This window comes from Notamacropus eugenii, chromosome 5 (genome assembly GCF_028372415.1).
Source record: "Notamacropus eugenii isolate mMacEug1 chromosome 5, mMacEug1.pri_v2, whole genome shotgun sequence".
Classification (NCBI taxonomy): Eukaryota; Metazoa; Chordata; class Mammalia; order Diprotodontia; family Macropodidae; genus Notamacropus; species Notamacropus eugenii.
In genome coordinates, this window is record NC_092876.1 from 18,774,941 (window position 1) to 18,795,654 (window position 20,714).

At 40.6% G+C, this 20,714-nt stretch overlaps 1 protein-coding gene and 2 pseudogenes across 1 annotated transcript; 1 reads left to right on the top strand and 2 right to left on the bottom strand.

Moving 5' to 3' along the window:
• The first annotated feature begins 4,007 nt into the window (after positions 1 to 4,007).
• Positions 4,008 to 5,001, top strand: LOC140508317 (receptor-binding cancer antigen expressed on SiSo cells pseudogene; annotated as a pseudogene).
• A 7,250-nt stretch (positions 5,002 to 12,251) lies between these two features.
• On the bottom strand, positions 12,252 to 18,708 carry LOC140507380 (uncharacterized). The gene is given in 3 exon segments (XM_072615482.1): positions 12,252 to 13,236; positions 13,239 to 13,544; positions 18,639 to 18,708. Coding segments are annotated over 3 exon segments (1,047 nt in total). The 3' UTR covers positions 12,252 to 12,565.
• On the bottom strand, positions 14,140 to 20,061 carry LOC140507381 (uncharacterized; annotated as a pseudogene).
• Positions 20,062 to 20,714: the final 653 nt, after the last annotated feature.

Genomic DNA, 20,714 nt, shown 5'->3' on the forward strand with positions numbered 1-20,714 from the left:
AATTCAGAGTGTACATATGCCCTTGATTCATAACTCAAGTTTCAAAGTCTCAGTGGGAGAATCTGGTCTATGTGACCAAGACATATATAGATGGGCTTGAGATGAGGACAGATATTATCAGGTCTGATGGCCAGAAGGTCATCAAGAGGAAGATCAAGGGGAGAGGGGATCATCAAGATGGTGGAGGTAATAACCATATTCCTTTCTAGCATCCTTCCAGATGTCCCTACTTCAAGTACAACAGCCCACATCTATCCCCACCAGAGCCTCAGATGCTATTCCAACTAATGAACTATACAGAACATATCAAGAAAAGGGAATTGATAGTAGACAGAATAGAGAAGTAAGAACTACCTCTAAAGATCCTCCTGAACCCTTGTATCCAAGTTTATCACACTTTCAGGGAGAATAGGATATTGGCAGAACCCCAGCTCAAATTAAAGAAATGCACAGATGGGATTAGAGATACAATATCAATTTGACCGTATTTTGGAAAAATGGATGAAATACTGTAACTATGGCAATGATAGATACCAGGACAGAGGCCTGCTGGCAGTGGGGAGGCCCTACCTTTCCTGAGAGGGTCTATCCAATCACCAAAGGTGCCAAGCCTAGAGGCCTGTATTGGGCTACCCGAGTCTTTCTTACCTGTCCAGGTCTTCGGCTGGCCACGCCGGATGCACGTATGAGAGAAAGGACGTTCCAGAGTCAAACAGGGGTTGAGCTTTATTACAGGGTTTCGGTTACAAGTGCAGGGGGTCTTCTTTCTTAGGACGAAGAGGGGGAGATTTAAGGGATTGGAAGTAGAAGTACAAGCGGGGAGAGAGGGGGAGGGGAGAGAGGAAAGAAAAGAAGCGGAGCCCTACTTTTCTCTTTGGCTCCACACGTGCTAAGAGCTTTCTGGCTTCCTCAATCCTACTTAATCTTCAGCCACACAGTTTGCATCTCAATACCGTGCTGTTAGGTAACTAGGTGTGCTCCAATCCGGGACGACCTCGAGGGCAGGGAGACTCCACCCATCAGGTATCTCCGGGGGAGAGGCGGAAATACCCGAGCTAGCCGAGCTAGCTCGGTCTGACCTTCTCGAACCCCCGCTGTTCATGGAGGGCCTCGTAAGACTCTAAGATTTAGAAGTCCCACTTTTACCTGCCCGAGACTGTCCACACGGAATTGAGCTTCCAGTCCCAACACAAAGGTTCTTCCACTTTCCTTCCCTCCTAGATTGCCTTTTTACCCACTTAATTCACCAGAAATACAAAGTCATTGCAACTCACATATGCTGAATATTGCCAAATATTCCAGTCCAGGCCTACTCATGACAATCCAGTGACCTACATGTAGGATTGGATCACAAAATAACATTTGTGAACACTAGTATGGTTTTACTATTTCCTCATGTAATTCATTTAACTTTTCCTTTAAGAATCTGGATATTATACTATTTGGTTCATATATATTTAGCATTGATATGACTTCATTGTCTATGGAGCTTTTGGCAAAATATAATTATCCTGCTTATCTCGTTTATTTAGATTGATTTTTGCTTTTGTTTGTCTGAAATCATAATTGCTACCCTTGTTTCTTTTTCCTTCAGCTAAAGCATAATATTCTGTCCCTTACCTTTACCTTTTTTACCCTTACCTTTCTCTGTGTTTTTCTGCTTTAAGTGTGTTTCCTGTAAGCAACACATTGTCAGATTCTTGTTTTTAATCCATTCTGCTATCTGCTTTTGTTTTATGGGTGAGTTCATCCCGTTCACATTCATAGTTATGATTACTGTGTATTTCCCTCCATCCTGTTTCTCACCCTGTTTATCTTCTCTCTTTCTCCTTTCACCTGTTACTCCACAAAAGTCTGTTTTGCTTCTGATCACTGCCTCCCCGAATCTGCTCTCCCTTCTATCAGCCCTCCCTTTAAAATCTCTCTTCCTTCTTACTTTTTGGTAAGGCAAGATAGATTTCTATACCCAACTGAGTGTGTACGCTACAATTCCCTCACTGAGCCAATTACCATGAGAATAAAGTCCAAGAATTGCCCACCACTCCATTCCACGCCCCCACTGTAAAAATCTCTTCCTTTCATGCCTCTTTTATACATGATAATTTACTCCATTCCACCTCTCCCTCCTTCTCCCTGTGTATCCCTGTTTCTCACCCCTTAATTTTTAGATATCATCCCATCATAGTCAATTCACATGTGTCCTCTGTCTATGTATACTCCTTCTAAATGCCCTAATACTGAGAAAGTTCTTAGGGCTTAAAAGTATCATCTTCCCATGTTGGCATGTAAACAATTTAACCTTATTAAATCCTTTATGATTTCTCTTTCCTGTTTACAGGTTTATCCTTTTCACAAGTCTTATATTTGAAAGTCTAATTTTATATTCAGCTCTGGTCTTTTCATCAGGAATGCTTGAAAACCCTCTATTTCATTAAATGTCATTTTGTTTTCCTCCAGAGGATTATACTCAGTTTTTCTGGTTAGGTGATTCTTGGCTGTAACCCTAGCTCCTTTGTCCTCCAAAATATCACATTCCAAGTCCTCTGATCCTTTAATATTCAGCCAGTTGTGCTATTTGTGACACCATTTGGGTTTTCTTAGCAAAGATACTGGAGTGGTTTGCCATTTCCTTCTCCAGCTCATTTTTACAGATGAAGAAACTGGGGCAAACATGGTCAAGCAGCTTACCCAGTATAAAATATATTTTGAAGATTAATGCTTTGTGGCATTGTATTGTATGTAAAAATGTATTGTCATTTTTGTTATATTGTCTCAGTCAACCCAGGAGCAATTATTTCTCTGATTATTTAGGTCTGTATCTTTGTAGAGTATTTTGTCTTAGTATTCACTAGGTTCATCTGTGAGTCCTGGTAGGTAGACTATCAAATATTTTACACATATTTTGGGTAAAACATGAAAAAGCTAAGGGTTTATGTAGCTTATTTTATATGTTGTTATTTGGCTGAAGTTATTTCAATCCAGTTTTAGTTGTTTTTAATTACAGTCCTCTATGGAGACCATCATAGTATGTGCAAAAAGTGATTATTGTTTCCTATTTTCCCTCTTCTTATTCCCTCAGTTTCTCTTTTCTTGTTGTTATAGCTAACATTTCTAGCCATATATCACACAATACTGGTGAGAATCCTTGATTTCCACTTAATCTAACTGGGAAGGCCTTTCTCCATTGCTCATTATGCTGATTTTTGGGTTCTGATAGGTACAACAGACTAAAGAAAGGCTCACTTTTTTACCTAAGAATTTTAGTGTTTTTCTTACACAAAATGGATGACATTTTTTCAAAAGGTTTTCTGTATCTACTGTATATATCTATCTGCATATCTCTCAGTGCTTTAGTTTAGACTATATTTATATTGTAGAATTTAGTAGGTTTACTTCCTTCTTTGATTTCAAAGTTCATGTGAGAGAATTATTTTAACGTTTTGTAGAATTCACTTAAATATTTTCCTGGTACTTCCAGCTGTGCATTTTTACTGGCTGTTGCTCAGGCTTTGAACACTTTCCCTCCTTTCCTTTACCTCCTGGCTTCCCTCAAGCCTCAACTAAACTCCTACCGTCCATAGAAAGCCTTTCCCAGTCTTACTTACTCTTAGTGCCTTCACTCTGAGACTACCCACCATCTGTCCTGTCTATATCTCTTCTGTACACAGTTTTCATGTTTTCTCCCTCATTGGATTGTGAGCACTTCAGGGGCAGGAACTGTCTTTTGCCATTCTTTGTATAACCAGGGCTTAACAGTGCCTGACACATAGCAGGTATCTAATAAAGGTTTGTTGACTTCTCAAGTGCTTAAATTCTGTTATTTCATGCTTATGTATTAATATTATTTTGTTGGAGGAAGGGGGAGAGGCGGGAGGAAGTGGAGGGCCATGGCAGCGACTTGGTGGAGACAATGGCGGCGAGCCCACAAGTGGCTTTGAATGAGCCCCTGAGTAAGGAGCCTCCTCCAGGCTGGCAGGGAGGGGGAGGGCCAGGTTCAGCTTCCCATCATGGCTATCACACAGTTCTGGTTGTTTAAAGTTTGTACCTTCCTAGTCATAGTGCTCTCATTCATTAACATGCAGGTAGGGCCTAGGACGGAAATTAAGTGGAGATCAAATAATTTTGCCAACCACATTGGATTATTTGCCAGTTTCTAAGCAGTCAGAAGTTGAAGACTGGAGCTCCTGGGATGAATACGCACCCACAAGTATAAAGAGTGAAGGAGGGAATGGAAATGGAACAGGACAACTAAGTACAGTGGAACAGTTGGAACCTGGCTGTTTTAAAGACAGGGGACCAACTCTAAGGAAAACACAGAAAATTGTTCTTAAGAAGAGAGAACCATTAAATTTTGGCATCACAGTTGGTACTACAGGTTTCTCTAGTAAATTAGCAACTACACAAGATACTCCTTTTATTCACCAATCTCCTGAATTGGGTGATTTGGATACCTGGCAGGAGAATACCAATGCGTGGGAAGAAGAAGATGATGCAATCTGGCACGTAGATGAAGTTCTGAGCCAGCAGAAAATAGCCGACAGAGAAAAGAAAAGGAAGAAAATGGAAAAGGAAGCACAACGACTAATGAAGAAAGGACAGAACAAAATTGGTGTGAAACTGTCCTAACAGATGTTTGACATTTCCATTGGAAGGATGTTGAGCTCCACAATATGAGCATCATTTGACTGGGTTTAAGAGGATTTTTAGAATACAGACAAGCTGCTTGATTTTAATGTGTTCATCAGGCCTTCCAGGATGCCAGGCTTCTCCCATCACTACTTGAACTACTAGTAGATGGGACTTAAACAAAATGAAAAGACTTACAAGACAATATTTTTCTTCAGTATCTTCCAAACATATAAGAAAATTGATTGCTGCAGAGAAATTATTACAAATGGGATATGCCACTAACTCTTCAAGTTTGTATTTCTAGCTTGGAAAAAATTGAGTATAAATAATTTTTTGGTGGAAGAACATGCTCTGCGGCCTATTATGCTTTCATTTGACGTGTGTAAAAAATGAAATAAACAATTTTAAAGAAAAAAATTATTTTGTTGTCTATAAGGTGCATTTACGTAGGACGTGACTGAACAACACACATGTATATACACATGTACCTATGTGTGTACATATAATATATATTATATATATAGTCAGGTTTTTGCTATATTGAATGGTTTTGCTGAATTAAAAAAATTGTTACAGGGGATCATTAACATGGAAAGGGCAGAGGTAGAATTACAAAGATATTAATAAAATATCTTTAAAATGATGATGATTAAACATGGGCCTAAGAGAAATGATGTGAAAAGGTACCTTTCCCCACTTCCTTGGAGATGAGGGACTGTAGCTAGGTATGGAACACTGCAGAGAACATTGCTTTGGGGGGGCACATATTGCTTCATTTTTTAATCAACTTTTTGCTGTGGAGTATGGCTCTCTAGGTAGAGAAGAAGGATATATTGGGAAAAGCAGGGGATATAAAAACAGAAGATATCAAAATTTAAAAATGCACATAAGCACTAAGATGAGATTTCCCAAGAAGTGCAATATTTGTGTCTCTGAGCACATGGGAAAAGCAATCCTGTCATTTCCATGACTTGATCCTCCAAGGAGAGTCTCTGAGCCATCCTAATTTGCTGTAACTGCCTTCTTTCTTCTCATTTTGTTTCTATTTAGAATGCCAAGGTTGGTGTGATTTAGTTGTCTTATATGTGTCCTCTCTGGTGACTGGATGGAAATCTCACATTTGGAGTAACAACAAAGTGAACTTGGTTGATTTTATACAAACTCTGGGTCTTTGGCTCTCTTTCCCATAATCCTGCCACCTTCACTTCAAAAGGGAAGGGAGCCCTTCAGGACTGAGGATCATTTTCTATTTTTGCTTCATCGCTAAATGGTTAGTGGATTGGGGATGAGTCTGTCTCCATAGTTAGTCAGTGAATAAGTCTTCATTAAATATTTACTATGTCCTAGGCATTATGCTGAGTGCTAGAGATACAAAGAAAGGCAAAATGAGTCTCTGCTCTCTGCGGGCTCAAATTCTAATTTGATGAGAGGCATTTAAATAACTCAGTACATATCAGTTATACAGAGCCAATATGAGGGAACTTCAAGGGCTAAGAAGACACTTATGGTTGGGAACACCAGGTAAGATCTACTATAAGAGATGGGATTTTAGCTGAGTCTTGAAGCAAGGCAGGGAAATGACTTCAGTAGGAGGCTGGTTACATTCCCCAAATATGCTACAGAGTCACAGAATCCTTGGAGGATTTGGCAGGAAAGGAATTATTCCCCATTCTCCTCTTCAGCATTTCTTAAACTGGGGGTCATGACCCTAAGGTCACTACCCTATTTAAGAAGTGCTGAAGGGGTCAAGAGTAGAAAAAGTTTAAGAAGCCCTTCTCTAGAATAAGGTCACTTTTGAGGTATTGTCCTCCCCGTCAGCATCACTCTGAGGATCATCACTGCACACACTGTCCAGTTCAAAGTTACCATGAGCCCTTGCTGAATGGGCTCTTCTTGGAGTTCAATCTGCTGGATTTCCCATCCTCTTGTCCTCTGCTCACCAGGGACTCTGACTCCTCTGCTTGTGGGTAACAGGTGCTTGCTTTGTATTACCATCTTTGGGGGCCCATTGTCTCCCCATGCCTGGGATTACGGTGAGACCTGATGGACTAGCCCAGTATTTAAAGTACACGGTATATAGCACAGTCAGATCTTGCTTTACATAAACTGAAGTTATACAAATTCGACTTTATGTAAGAATTCTGAAAGAAATAACCATTCTAAAAAAAAAACACCCTATGTTAATTTTACTGTGTAGTACTGTGTTCTCTCATGCTCTGCTCCTGACAATCCACTTGGCACTCTGTGGCCTCCCCACCTACCCCTCCCCCCAAACAACTCCAAACTTTAAGAAAACCCTCCAAGTGAAAGCAGAACAGATGTGGGGTTGGGGGCTTGGTCTGAGACCTCTGATGCTAAGAGAGATCTTTGCCCTGCTGTACATACTTGCCGAAGTGTCCAGTCTATTTGTCTGTCTTCCATCTGCCCTGGCTTAGGTGCAGGGTATCTGTCCCTGAACCCTGACTGTCTCTCATTCTCTCGTCTGTATCCATGTCTAGCCCTGTGTCTGTCTCCCCTCCCTCCTTGTACGTTCTTCCTCTTAGTTCCAGCCAGACCCCACATATTCCTCCTTCTGCTCTTGATGCTTTGTCCCTGACCTCCATGTGTCTTTGAACCATGTGCTGGGCTACCCTCTCTTCCTTTCTCCCTCCCCAACATCTGCAGGCAAGTCTACATTATATAAAAATCACTTTACATAGAAGCCTGTGGAACAGTTCACTTACATAAAGCAACAACTATATGATTATTGCTTAACTTACTTAAACTTCTCCCATATTTAAACTATATGGCTCTGCTATGCTGCATGCTGCCTGTACATTAGATTTTTTCTTTCATGTAATTCCAATACATGAACATTTACATCCATGAAAATTTTTCTGAGCAGAGAACACATTCTCCCACCAGCCTTTCACTTGAGAAATGTTTTGGTTGGGAGGTATGCTATTTCTACTTTTCCCAATAATAAACATATGTGAAGAAGTAAGCATGGCTCTTAATCAGACATAAAAACATTTGGCTAAAAGTCTCTAGCATCATTTCTGCCCACATACACTAGGAGAAAGTGTTGACTTCTTTACCCCAGTAGCTCAGGCCTCAGGGAGACCATGTGATTAAAAACATTAGAAGCATGTGAGTAAAGCACTCTGACTGTAGGTCTCCCTAAGGCTAGGATGATGTGCTTCCAGACTTTTTGGCTTATGCCAAAGCCAATTATCTCATGAAATATTTGCTCTCAAAATCTCTTCCAGGCTCACAATGTATCTTTGGAGGGAAACCATAGACAAGAGAAAATGGTTTCCCCATGTTTAGTATAGTTAAAGCACTCCTCTCCAATGTGAACTCTATAATGTCTAGTAAGGTACCGAATGGGAACAGATTTAATGAAGACTTCTCAGGAATGGGGAGCCTTCTACCTGGAATGGAGGAGACCTTGGACCCAGGTGTCCATTCCTCCAGAGTCGGGTGATTTCCATATAAGGCTATGTATTGCTTTAGGATCAATGATTCACTAACTCCTCAATGCCTAATGACGTGTATATTCGCGGGCTTTGTAACGTCCAGGAGTGGGAAATTTGAACCGAGTTTCAAAAGGGATTGGTTAGATTTTGCACCTAGAATGTAAGAGCTTGCTTCTCAGCCAAAGAGAATAATGGTCAGTGGTGGGAGGGGGATTTTTGCGTCAGGGTCTATATAAAAATGCCATTCTGCTTCTGTAAGCCGCCTCCCTACTCCAGCTTTACTGGTGAAGGGACCACCTGGTCTTTCGCGAGGACCCAATAAAGGAGATTTTATGTTTTTACCTTGAGATGCCTCTGAGTAGTCAATTTGAGTAGGGGTCTTGCCATCCCATACGGTACTACTTGTCATTGAAGTCTCTCCCACATGAGGTAAATGAAGGCTTGGTGGCTTTCTTTTTCCTGAGGGCTTTCCCATATTCACTATATTCATAGGATATCTCTGCAGCAAGAGTTTCCTGAAGTATGTTTTCCCATGACTGAAGGTTTTCTCACATTCTCTAATGGGTTGAGAGACTACCTCAGAGTGAAGGTTTTACATTCAAATAGTTTCACTCCAGTATGAATTCTCTGGTATCTAATAAGGATATACTTTTCATTGAAGGCTTTCCCACAATCACTTGTTTCAAAGGGTTTCACTCAACAATGACTTTTCTGATGTCTTGTAAAGTCATACATTTCAATCAAAGGCTTTGCCACATTCACAAGGTTTCACTCCTTTATAAGCTTTTGGATATGTAATAAGGGCACTGCTTTTCAGTGAAGGACTGCCATTCATTACATTTAAAAGGGTTACATCCAGCATGAGTTTTCAAATGTTTACTAAGCCTTCCTTGGTGGCTGAAAATGATCCAGCATTCATTATATTCACAGCCTTTTGTATCTGTATGAGTTCTCTTATAGTTGATAAGATATTCTTTTGGTCTGAAATATTTCCCACATCTATTACATTCAAAGACTTTACTTCCATTAGGAATTATCTGATAAAATTCTGCTTGTCATTCAAAGTTTTCCTACATTCCTTCAGTTTAAAAAGTTTCTTTCCAATATGAGTATCCTGTGACCCTATGAGTTTTATCCTTCAGCTTTAAGGTTTTTGCACATTCACAACATCCCAAAAATTCATTCCAACATGAATTCTCTGATGGATAATAAGGATTTGCTTCTCCCTGAAGACATTTCCCCATTTATTACATTTGAAAAATTTCTCTTCAGTATGAATTCTCTGATGCACTCTAGGGTGAAGATACAAGCTGAAGGTTTTTCCCACATTCCTTACATTCAAAAGGTTTCATTCCAGGATGAATTCTCAGATGTCTACCAAGACTCTGCCTTGGGGGGTGGAGCCAAGATGGCGGAGTAGAAAGACGCACATACGCTAGCTCTGAACCCACTGCCCATAAAATATCTGTAAAAAAAAGAACTCCTGGCGAATTCTGGAGCAGCAGAAGCCACAGAACAACAGAGCGGAGGAGATTTCTGCTCCAGAGAGCCTGAAAACCTCTCTCAAAAGGTTCCTCGCGCCCCGGACCCGGAGCAGAGCCCAACCCTGCCTCGGCGGCACAGCGCTGAAAGGAGCGGATCCAAGCAGGCTTCAGGGATGGAATCTCCAGTGGCCCCGCGGGTCCCCCCACCCACAGGTGACAAGGGTCGGTGAGAGGGTCTCTTTGGTGGGTCGAGAGGGGAGTGGGGTGCCCCCATAACTCAGGCCCCCTCGGGAGGCAGCAGTGGAGGTGGCAGCAGACCAGGGCTCCCCAAGCAGGCAGGAGCCCGGATCCATTGTTGAAGGTCTATGCATAAACCCCCTGAGGGAACTGAGCCTGTGAGGTGGCCCTGCCCCCACCTGAGCACCTGAACTTGATCTCATACTGAATAGCAGCCCCGCCCCTGCCCAAAGCCCTGAGGCTGGGAAGCAGCATTTGAATCTCAGACCCCAAGTGCTGGCTGGGCAGACCTGGAGGCAAAGTGGGTGTGAAGAGAATATTCAGAAGTCAAGTCACTGGCTGGGAAAATGCCTAGAAAAGGGAAAAAAAAATAAGACTATAGAAGGTTACTTTCGTGGTGAACAGGCATTTCTGCCCTTCCTTTCTGATGAGAAAGAACAATGCTTACCATCAGGGAAAGACACAGAAGTCAAGGCTTCTGTATCCCAGCCCACTCAATGGGCTCAGGCCATGGAAGAGCTCAAAAAGGATTTTGAAAATCAAGTTAGAGAGGTGAAGGAAAAACTGGGAAGAGAAATGAGTGACATGCAAGTAAAGCATGAATAACAAGTAAACACCCTGCTAAAGGAGACCCAAAAAAATGCTGAAGAAAATAACACCTTGAAAAATAGGCTAACTCAATTGGCAAAAGAGGTTCAAAAAGCCAATGAGAAGAAGAATGCTTTCAAAAGCAGAATTAGCCAAATGGAAAAGGAGATTCAAAAGCTCACTGAAGAAAATAGTTCTTTCAAAATTAGAATGGAATAGATGGAGGCTAATGACTTTATGAGAAACCAAGAAATCACAAAACAAAACCAAAAGAATGAAAAAATGGAAGATAATGTGAAATATCTCATTGGAAAAACAACTGACCTGGAGAATAGATCCAGGAGAGACAATTTAAAAATTATGGGACTACCTGAAAGCCATGATCAAAAAAAGAGCCTAGACATCATCTTTCATGAAATTATCAAGGAAAACTGCCCTGAGATTCTAGAACCAGAGGGCAAAATAAGTATTCAAGGAATCCACAGATCGCCACCTGAAAGAGATCCAAAAAGAGAAACTCCTAGGAACATTGTGGCCAAATTCCAGAGTTCCCAGGTCAAGGAGAAAATATTGCAAGCAGCTAGAAAGAAACAATTCAAGTATTGTGGAAATACAATCAGGATAACACAAGATCTAGCAGCCTCTACATTAAGGGATCGAAGGGAATGGAATAGGATATTCCAGAAGTCAAAGGAACTAGGACTAAAACCAAGAATCACCTACCCAGTAAAACTGAGTATAATACTTCAGGAGAAAAAATGGTCTTTCAATGAAATAGAGGATTTTCCAATTTTCTTGATGAAAAGACCAGAGCTGAAAAGAAAATTTGACTTTCTAACACAAGAATGAAGAGAACCATGAAAAGGTGAACAGCAAAGAGAAGTCATAAGGGACTTACTAAAGTTGAACTGTTTACATTCCTACATGGAAAGACAATATTTGTAACTCTTGAAACATTTCAGTATCTGGGTACTGGGTGGGAGTACACATACACACACACGCACACACGCACACATACATAGAGACAGAGTGCACAGAGTGAATTGAAGAGGATGGGATCATATCTTAAAAAAAAATGAAATCAAGCAGTGAGAGAGAAATATTGGGAGGAGAAAGGGAGAAGTTGAATGGGGCAAATTATCTCTCATAAAAGAGGCAAGCAAAAGACTTATTAGTGGAGGGATAAAGAGGGAAGGTGAGAGAAAAACATGAACTTTACTCTCATCACATTCCACTAAAAAAAGGAATAAAATGCACACTCATTTTGATAGGAAAACCTATCTCATAATACAGGAGAGTGGGGGACAGGGGCACAAGCAGGGTGGGGGGGAGGATGGAGGGGAGGGCATGGGGAGGAGAATGCAATCCGAGGTCGACACTCATGGGGAGGGAAAGGATCATAAGAGAATAGAAGTAATGGGGGTCAGGATAGGATGGAGGGAAATATAATTAGTCCTATACAACACAACTAGTATGGAAATCATTTGCAAAACTACACAGATTTGGCCTATATTGAATTGCTTGCCTTCCAAAGGGAAGGGGTGGGGAGGGAGGGAGCTAAAGAAGTTGGAACTCAAAGTGTTAGGATCAAATGTAATGTTCTTACCACTGGGAAATAAGAAATACAGGTTAAGGGGTCAAGAAAGCTATCTGGCCCTACAGGACAAAAGAGAAGACGGAGACAAGGGCAGGGAGGAAGGATAGAGGAGAGAGCAGATTGGTCACAGGGGCAATTAGAATGCTTGGGTTTGGGGGGGGAAGGGATAAAAGGGGAGAAAATTTGTAACCCAAAATTTTGTGAAAATAAATGTTAAAAGTTAAATTAAAAAAAAAAATTTGCTATAAGAACTGGCTTTCTAAATGGGAGACTGGGAGAGATGCAGTGAAGGTGATGTAAAAACAAAAGATTAATACAATTTGTGTTTTGAAAAAAAAAAAAGTTAAATAAAGAAAGAAAGAAAGAAAAAAAAAAGACTCTGCCTCTTATTGAACTAGTTTCTACATTCACTATATTCAAAAGCATTTTTCTCCAGTAAGGGTTGTCTGATCGCTTTTAAGGTGATCCTTCTCCCTGAAGGCTTTCCTGTATTCATCACATTCGAAGAGTTACACTCCAGTATGAATTCTCTGATGGCTATTAGGATCCAGCCTGCCATTGAAGGCTTGTCTTCATTCAGGACATTCAAAGGGTTTCACTGTAGTATGGATTCTCTGATGCCTCCTCAGGCTCCCCCTATGGCTGAAGGCTTTCTCACATTTATTACATTCAAAAGGTTTCTCCCCTGTATGAGTTCTCTGATGCATTTTAGGATGATCCTTCATCCTGATGGCTTTCCCACATTCATTACACTGAAAGGGTTTCAGGCCAATATGAATTCTCTGATGTCTAGGAAGGTTCTGGCTGACACTGAAAGCTTTCCCACATTCACTACATTCAAAAGGTTTCTCTCCAGTATGAGTCCTTTGATGGCTTTTAAGATATCTCTTCTCCCTAAAGGATTTCCTGCATTCTTTATATTCAAAGAGTTTCACTGTAGCAGGAATTTCCTGATGTCTAAAAAGGCTTTCTTTCTCACATTTACTGAGTTCAGTGGGTTTTTTTCTAAAATGAATTTGCATATATTCAGTGAGATTTGATCTTTTGTCAAAAGCTTTCCCACCTTCGTTACATGCATAGAGCTTTTGATCACCTATATGACATTTAATGGCATCTAAGTGATAGATGAAAAATTTCCTGCCTATGTTACACTTATGAAGCTTCTTCCCTAAGCATCTGTTAGAATGAATTTTGTCTGAAAAGTTTTTCAAGCTCTTTGCAAGTATATTATACTTATGGAGATTTTCCCCACAGCAGCTCTTTCTTGGGCAAAACAGACGGGCTTCAGACTAACATGTCTCACCAAAGAATTATTTTCTGGTACATTCCCCTGACAAGATGATCTTTTGTGAGTGACTGTTAATTGGTGGGATTCTCCATCCTGGGGCCCCTTCTGGCTTTTTAACTTGATCATACATGTCCCAGATTCTCCTATATTAAGATGCCAGGGACTGTTCTGTGGTCTTCTTTCCTTGGCTGATGCTCCCAGGCAAGTACTCTCACTCTGAGCCAAGTCTTGGCTCTCACACTTGCTCCTTTGATTAAACAAATCTAAAAGAAATGAATATGTGTGTGAAACACAGAAAACAGAAAAATGTGTCATAAATTCTTTGAGGAGAGACTAGATTTTTTTAAACAAAAAATGCTATAATCGAGAATATCCCTATTGCCTTCAGGATCAAACATAAAATTCAGTTTCATGTTTAAAGCTCTTCAACACCTCCTACCTTTACCGTGTTGCTACATCTTATTCTTTCGATGCTATCCTCTTTGATTCAGTGACATGGGCCTCCTGGCTGTACTACCTCTCAGTTTCTGGTAGTCTCCCTTATCCTGAGTGCTCCCCCATGCTGACCACTGACCTCCCTGGCTTCCTTTAACTTTCAACTACAGTTGTACCTCGTACAGGAAGCCTTCCTAAACCCCTGGAATTGAAGATTTCAGTGCCCTTCCCTCCTACTTCTTCTGTACAAAGCTCATTTGTATATATTTGTGTGTTGTCTCTCCCATTAGATTATAAGCCCTTTAAGGTCAGGGCCCAGGCCTTAGCATGGTGCTTGCCACATAGTAGGCACTTAATAAATGTTGATACATTAATTGAAAACATAAAAGTTTGATGTTAACAATTTATAGATATATTGTGTGTATGTATATTTGTGTGGGTACATAACCATACATATATGTATGTACATACACATACACAGTTATTGTGTCTTTTCAGTCATATCTAAGATTCATTCTGGGCAGCTGGCTGGCAGGCTGGTTGGTTGGTTGTTGTCCTCATCTTCAAAGAGGACCAAAATGACATCACCATGGTAAAGTGAAGTTTCAGCATGTCAGACTGTGACTGATCAGACCAATGCGAGCTCAGAATGCTCTACCATAGGTTGGGCACAGATAGTCCATGTGAACATTTGGGGCAGATACTCCAAATCTGTGCATCCTACATTCACTTTGTGCTATCTCAATTCTGCTTTGCTCAAAGAGCACAGCACCCTTTCGGATGTGGGCACACCACATTGAGTGGTCCTGTGCCAGTGTCTCCCATGTTGCACACTCAAATCCAAAGTTCTTAAGAGAGACCATGAGAATGTCATTGTATTGTTTCTTCTGACCACCATGTGATTGCCTGCCTCATGTGAGTTCTCTATAAAATAGTGTTTTTGGCAAGCATACATTTTGCATTTGAACAAAGTGGCCAGTCCATGGGAGTTGCACTCTCTGAAGCATAATTTGAATACTTGGCAGTTCAGCTCAAGGACGGACTTCAATGTCTGGTACCTTATCCTGCCAGGTGAACCTCAGTATCTTCCTAAGAGAGTTCAAATGGAAGTGATTCAGTTTCCTGGCATGGCGCTGGTACACTGTCCATGTTTCAGAAGCATATAACATTGAGTTCAGCACAATGGCTCTGTAGACCTTCAGTTTGGTAGTCTAATACCTCTTCTCTCCCAAACTTTTCTTCATAGCATTCCAAACACTGAGCTAACCCTGGCAATGCATGCATCAACCTCATTGTCAACGTGTACATCCCTGGAAAGTACACTACCATGGTAAGTGAACTTATCCACAGCATTCAAAACTTCTCAGTTTGTTGTAACTAATGGTTCCATGTGTAGATGGTGTGGTGGTGGCTGATACAGCACCTGTGTTTTCTTGGTGTTAATTATTAGGTTAAATTTAGCACAGGCAGAAGAGAATTGATCCATACTTTGTTGCATTTCAGCTTCACAGGCTGCATTGAGTGCACAATCATTTGCAAACAGAAAATCATGCACCAATACTCCCTGCACTTTGGTCTTGGCTTGTAGCCTTTTCAAATTGAAGAACTTGCCATCATTACAGTAGTTGACCTTGATGCCGTGTTCATCCTCATTGAAAATATTTGTCAATGTGGCTGAAAACATCATGCTTAAAAGCATGGCAGCAAGCACACAGCCTTCTTTCACTCCATTGGTGACTGGGAAGGCACAAGAGCTTTGTCCATTATCCAGAACCCAGACAAACATGTCATCATGAAATTGACGTACAATGCTTATGAACTCCGGGCAACCAAATTTTGACATGATTTTTCATCAGCCCTCATGATTAACAGTGTCAAAGGCCTTGGTCAGATCTACAAACATTGTGTGCAAACCTGTGTTCTGCTCCAGGCATTTCTCTTGGAGTTGTTGGGCAGGAAACACCATATCGACTGTTCCTCAGCCTTTTCTGAAGCCACACTGGCTCTCAGGTATATGGCCATCTTCCAGGTGAAGGATCAGCCTATTGAGGAGGACTCTAGAAGAATTTTGCCTGCAATGACTAAGAGAGAGATCCCCCTGTGATTGTCACAGGACAATCTATTCCCTTTACCCTTATAGAGATGGACGATGGAGGAATCCTTGAACTCCTGGAGGATGACCTCCTCTTGCCATATAGTCTGCAAAATTTGAGTCAGTTTTGTATGAGCGATGGTCCCCCAAGTACTTAGATGCTGTCATTTCGTGCTTATGTATTAATGTTATTTTCTTGTCTATATGGTATCTATATGTCTATATGCTGTATTTAAGTAGGACATGACTTAACAACACACACACATGTATCTAAATACATATATAGTCAGATTTTTGTGATAGTGTATGGTTTTGTTGATTTAAAAAATTGTTATAGGGGATCATTAATAGGGAAAGGGCAGAGGCAGAGTTACAATAGGAAATGTAAGTAATGTTAAAAGATGTTAATAAAGTATCTTTAAAATGATGATGATTAAACACAGGCCTAAGAGAAATAATGTGAAAAGGTACCTTTCCCCACTTCTTGGAGATGAGGGACTGTAGCAAGGTGTGGAACACTGCAGAGAACGTTGCTTTGGGGGGGCACATATTGCTTCATTTTTTAATGACCTTTTGGGCTGTGGAGTATGGCTCTCTAGGTAGAGGAGAAGGATATATTGGGAAAAGCAGGAGATATGAAAACAGAAGATATCAAAATGAAAAAAATGCACTTAAGTGCTACAATGAGACATCCCAAGAAGTGAGAGATTTTTGTCTGAGCATATGGGAAAAGCAATCCTGTCATTTCCATGACTTGATCCTCCAAGGAGAGTCTCTGAGCCATCCTAGTTTGCTGTAACTGCCTTCTTTCTTCTCATTTTGTTTCTATTTAGAATGCCAAGGTTGGTGTGATTTAGTTGTCTTATATGTGTCCTCTCTGGTGACTGGAGGAAAACCTCACATTTGGAGTAACAACAAAGTGAACTTGGTTGATTTTATACAAACTCTGGGTCTTTGGCTCTCTTTCCCATAATCCTGCCACCTTCACTTCAAAAGGGAAGGAAGCCCTTCAGGACTGAGGATCATTTTCTATTTTTGCTTCATGAGCAAATGCTTAGTGGATTGGGGATGAGTCTGTCTCCATAGTTAGTCAGTGAATAAGTCTTCATTAAATATTTACTATGTCCTAGGCATTAAGCTGAGTGCCAGAGATACAAAGAAAGGCAAAATGAGTCTGCTCTCTGCGGGCTCAAGTTCTAATTTGTTGAGAGACATTTAAATAACTCAGTATATATCAGTTATACAGAGCCAATATGAGGGAACTTCAAGGGCTAAGAAGACACTTATGGTTGGTGACACCAGGTAAGATCTACTATAAGAGATGGGATTTTAGCTGAGTCTTGAAGCAAGGCAGGGAAATGACTTCAGTAGGAGGCTGGTTACATTCCCCAAATATGCTACAGAGTCACAGAATCCTGGGAGGATTTGGCAGGAAAGGGATTATTCCCCATCCTCCTCTTCAGCATTTCTTAACCTGGGGGTCACAACCCTGCCTGTCTCCCATTCTCTCGTCTGTGTCCATGTCTAGCCCTGTGTCTGTCTCCCCTCCTTCCTTGCACGTTCTTCCTCTTGGTTCCAGCCAGGCCCCACATATTCCTCCTTCTGCTCTTGATGCTTTGTCCCTGACCTCCATGTGTCTTTGAACCATGTGCTGGGCCCCCCTCTCTAAGGGCACATCCTTTCTTTCTCTCTCCCTTCCCGACATGTGGGGGCAAGTTCACATTATATAAAAATCACTTTACATAGAAGCCTGTGAAACAGTTCAGTTACATAAAGCAAGAATTATCTGATTACTGCTTAACTCATTTAAACTTCTCCAATATTTAATATATTGGTCTGCTATGTTATATGCTGCCTGTACATTAGATATTTTCTTACAAGTAATTCCAATACATGATCACTTTCTGAGCTGAGATCAGATCCTCCCACTAGCCTCTAAACTTGAGAAATGTTTTGGTTGGGAGGTATGCTATTTCCACTTTTCCCAATAATAAACATATGTGAAGAAGTAAGCATGGCTCTTAATCAGACATAAAAATATTTGGCTAAAAGTCTCCACCATCATTTCTGCCCACATACACTAGAAGAAAGTGTTGACTTCTCTGCCCCAGTAGCTCAGGCCTCAGGGAGACCATGTGATTAAAAACATTAGAAGTATGTGAGTAAAGCACTCTGACTGTAGGTCTCCCTAAGGCTGGGAAGATGTGCTTCCAGACTTTTTGGCTTATGCCAAGGCCAGTTATCTCATTAAATATTTGCTCTCCAAATCTCTTCCAGGCTCACAATGTATCTTAGGAGGGAAACCATAGACAAGAGAAAATGGTTTCCCCATGCTTAATATATTTAAAGGACTCCTCTCTAATGTGAACTCCATATTGTCTAGTAAGGTACTACTTGTCATTGAAGTCTCTCCCACATGACGTAAATGAAGGCTTGGTGGCTTTCTTTTTCCTGAGGGCTTTCCCATATTCACTGCATTCATAGGATACTCTGAAGCAAGAGTTTTCTGAGGTATGTCTTCCCCATGGCTGAAGGTTTTCTCACATTCTCTAATGGGTTGATAGACTACGTCAGAGTGAAGGCTTTACATTCCAATGGTTTCACTCCAGTATGAATTCTCTGGCATCTAATAAGGATATACTTTTCATTGAAGGCTTTCCCACAATCACTTGTTTCAAAGGGTTTCACTCGACAATGAGTTCTCTGAGGTCTTGCAAAGTCATACCTTTCAATCAAATGCTTTGCCACATTCACAGGGTTTCACTTCTTTATGAGCTTTTGGGTATCTAATAAGGGCATTGCTTTTCAGTGAAGGATTGCCATTCATTACCTTCAAAAGGTTTACTTCCAGTATGAGTTTTCAAATGTTTATTAAGCTTTCCTTGGTGGCTGAAGATCATCCAACATTCATTATATTCACAGCCTTTTGTATCTGTATGAGTTATCTGATGGTTGATAAGGTATTCTTTTGGTCTGAAAGATTTCCCACATCTGTTACCTTCAAAGAGTTTCCTTCTGTTAGGAATTATCTGATAAAATTCTGCTTCTCATTCAAGGTTTTCCTACATTCCTTCAATTTAAAGTCTCTTTCCAATATGAATATCCTGTGATACAATAACTTTCAAGTAATCCTTCAAGGTTTTTCCACATTCACAACATCTCAAAGGTTCATTCCAATATGAATTCTCTGATGGATAATAAGGGTTTGCTTCTTCCTGAAGGCATTTCCTCTTTCATTACATTTGAAAGATTTCTCTCCAGTATCAACTCTCTGATACACTCTAAGGTGAAGATATAGGCTGAAAGTTTTTCCCATATTCATTGCATTCTAAAGGTTTCATTCCAGGATGAATTCTCAGATGTCTACCAAGACTCTGCCTCTTATTGAACGAGTTTCTACATTCACTATAACCAAAAGCATTTTTCTCCAGTGAGGGCTGACTGATTGCTTTTAAGGTGATCCTTCTCCCTGAAGGCTTTCCTATATCCATTACATTCTAAGAGTTACACTCCAGTATGAATTCTCTGATGGCTATTAGGATCCACCCAGCCATTGAAGGGTTTTCTTCATTCAGGACATTCAAAGAGTTTCACTGTACCAGGAATTTCCTGATGTCTAATGAGGCTTTCCTTCTCACATTTATTGAGTTCAGTGGGTTTTTCTCAAGAATGAATTTGCTGACATTCAGTGAGATTTGATCTTTTATCAAAAGCTTTCCCACATTCATTATATTCATAGAGCTTTTTACCAGCTATATGACATTTTATAGCATCTGAGTGGTAGAGGAAAAATTTTCTGCCTATGTTACACTTATGAAGCTTCTTCCCTAAGCATCTGTTACAATGAATTTTGTCTGAAAAGTTTCTCAGGCTCTTTGCAAGTATATTATGCTTATAGAGACTTTTCCCCACAGCAGCTCTTTCTTGGGCAAAACAGACTGGCTCCACACTAACATGCCTCACCAAAGAATTATTTTCTGGTACATTCCCCTGACAAGATGATCTTTTGTGAATTGGTGGGATTCTCCATCCTGGAGACACTTCTGGTTTTTTAACTTGATCATACATGTCCCAGATTCTCCCATATTAAGATGCCAGGGACTGTTCTCTGATCCTCTTTCCTTGGCTGATGCTCCCAGGCAACTGTCCAAACTCTGAGACAAGTCTAGGCTCTCATAACAGTTCCCTTGATTAAAGAAATCTAAAAGAAATAAACATGTGTCAGAAACACAGAAAACAGAAAAAAGGGTCATAAATTCTTTGAAGAGGAACTTTTTTTTTTGAACAAAAAATGGTACAATCGAAAATAACCCCATTGCTTTCAGGATCAAATACAAAATTTAGTTTCATGTTTAAAGCTCTTCATAGCCTCAACCCTTCCTACCTTTCTGTCTTCTTACACCTTACTCTCCACCATATCCTTTTTGATTCAGTGACAAGGACTCCTGGCTCTTCCATCTCTCAGTTTCTGGTCATCTAACTTATCTGGAGTGCTCTGCCTCCCCCACGCTGACCTCTGACCTCCCTGACTTCCTTTAAGTGTCAGCTACAATTCTACCTGGTCCAGGAAGCCTTCCTCAACCCCTGGAGTTGAAGATTCCAGTGCCTTCCCTCCTATTTACTCTGTATAAAGCTCGTTTGTATATATTTGTGTGTTGTCTCTCCCATTAGATTATAAGCCTTTTAAGGTCAGGGCCTGTCTTTTGCTTCCTTTTGTGTCCCCAGGCCTTAGCATGGTGCTTGCCACATAGTAGGCACTTAATAAATGTTTGCGCATTGATTGAAAATGTAAAAGTTTGGTGTTCACAATTTATGGATAACTCCCTAAAGGTGGTGTGTGTATATAATCACACATATGTGTATGTGTATGTACATATACAGTTATTGTGTCTTTTCAGTCACATCG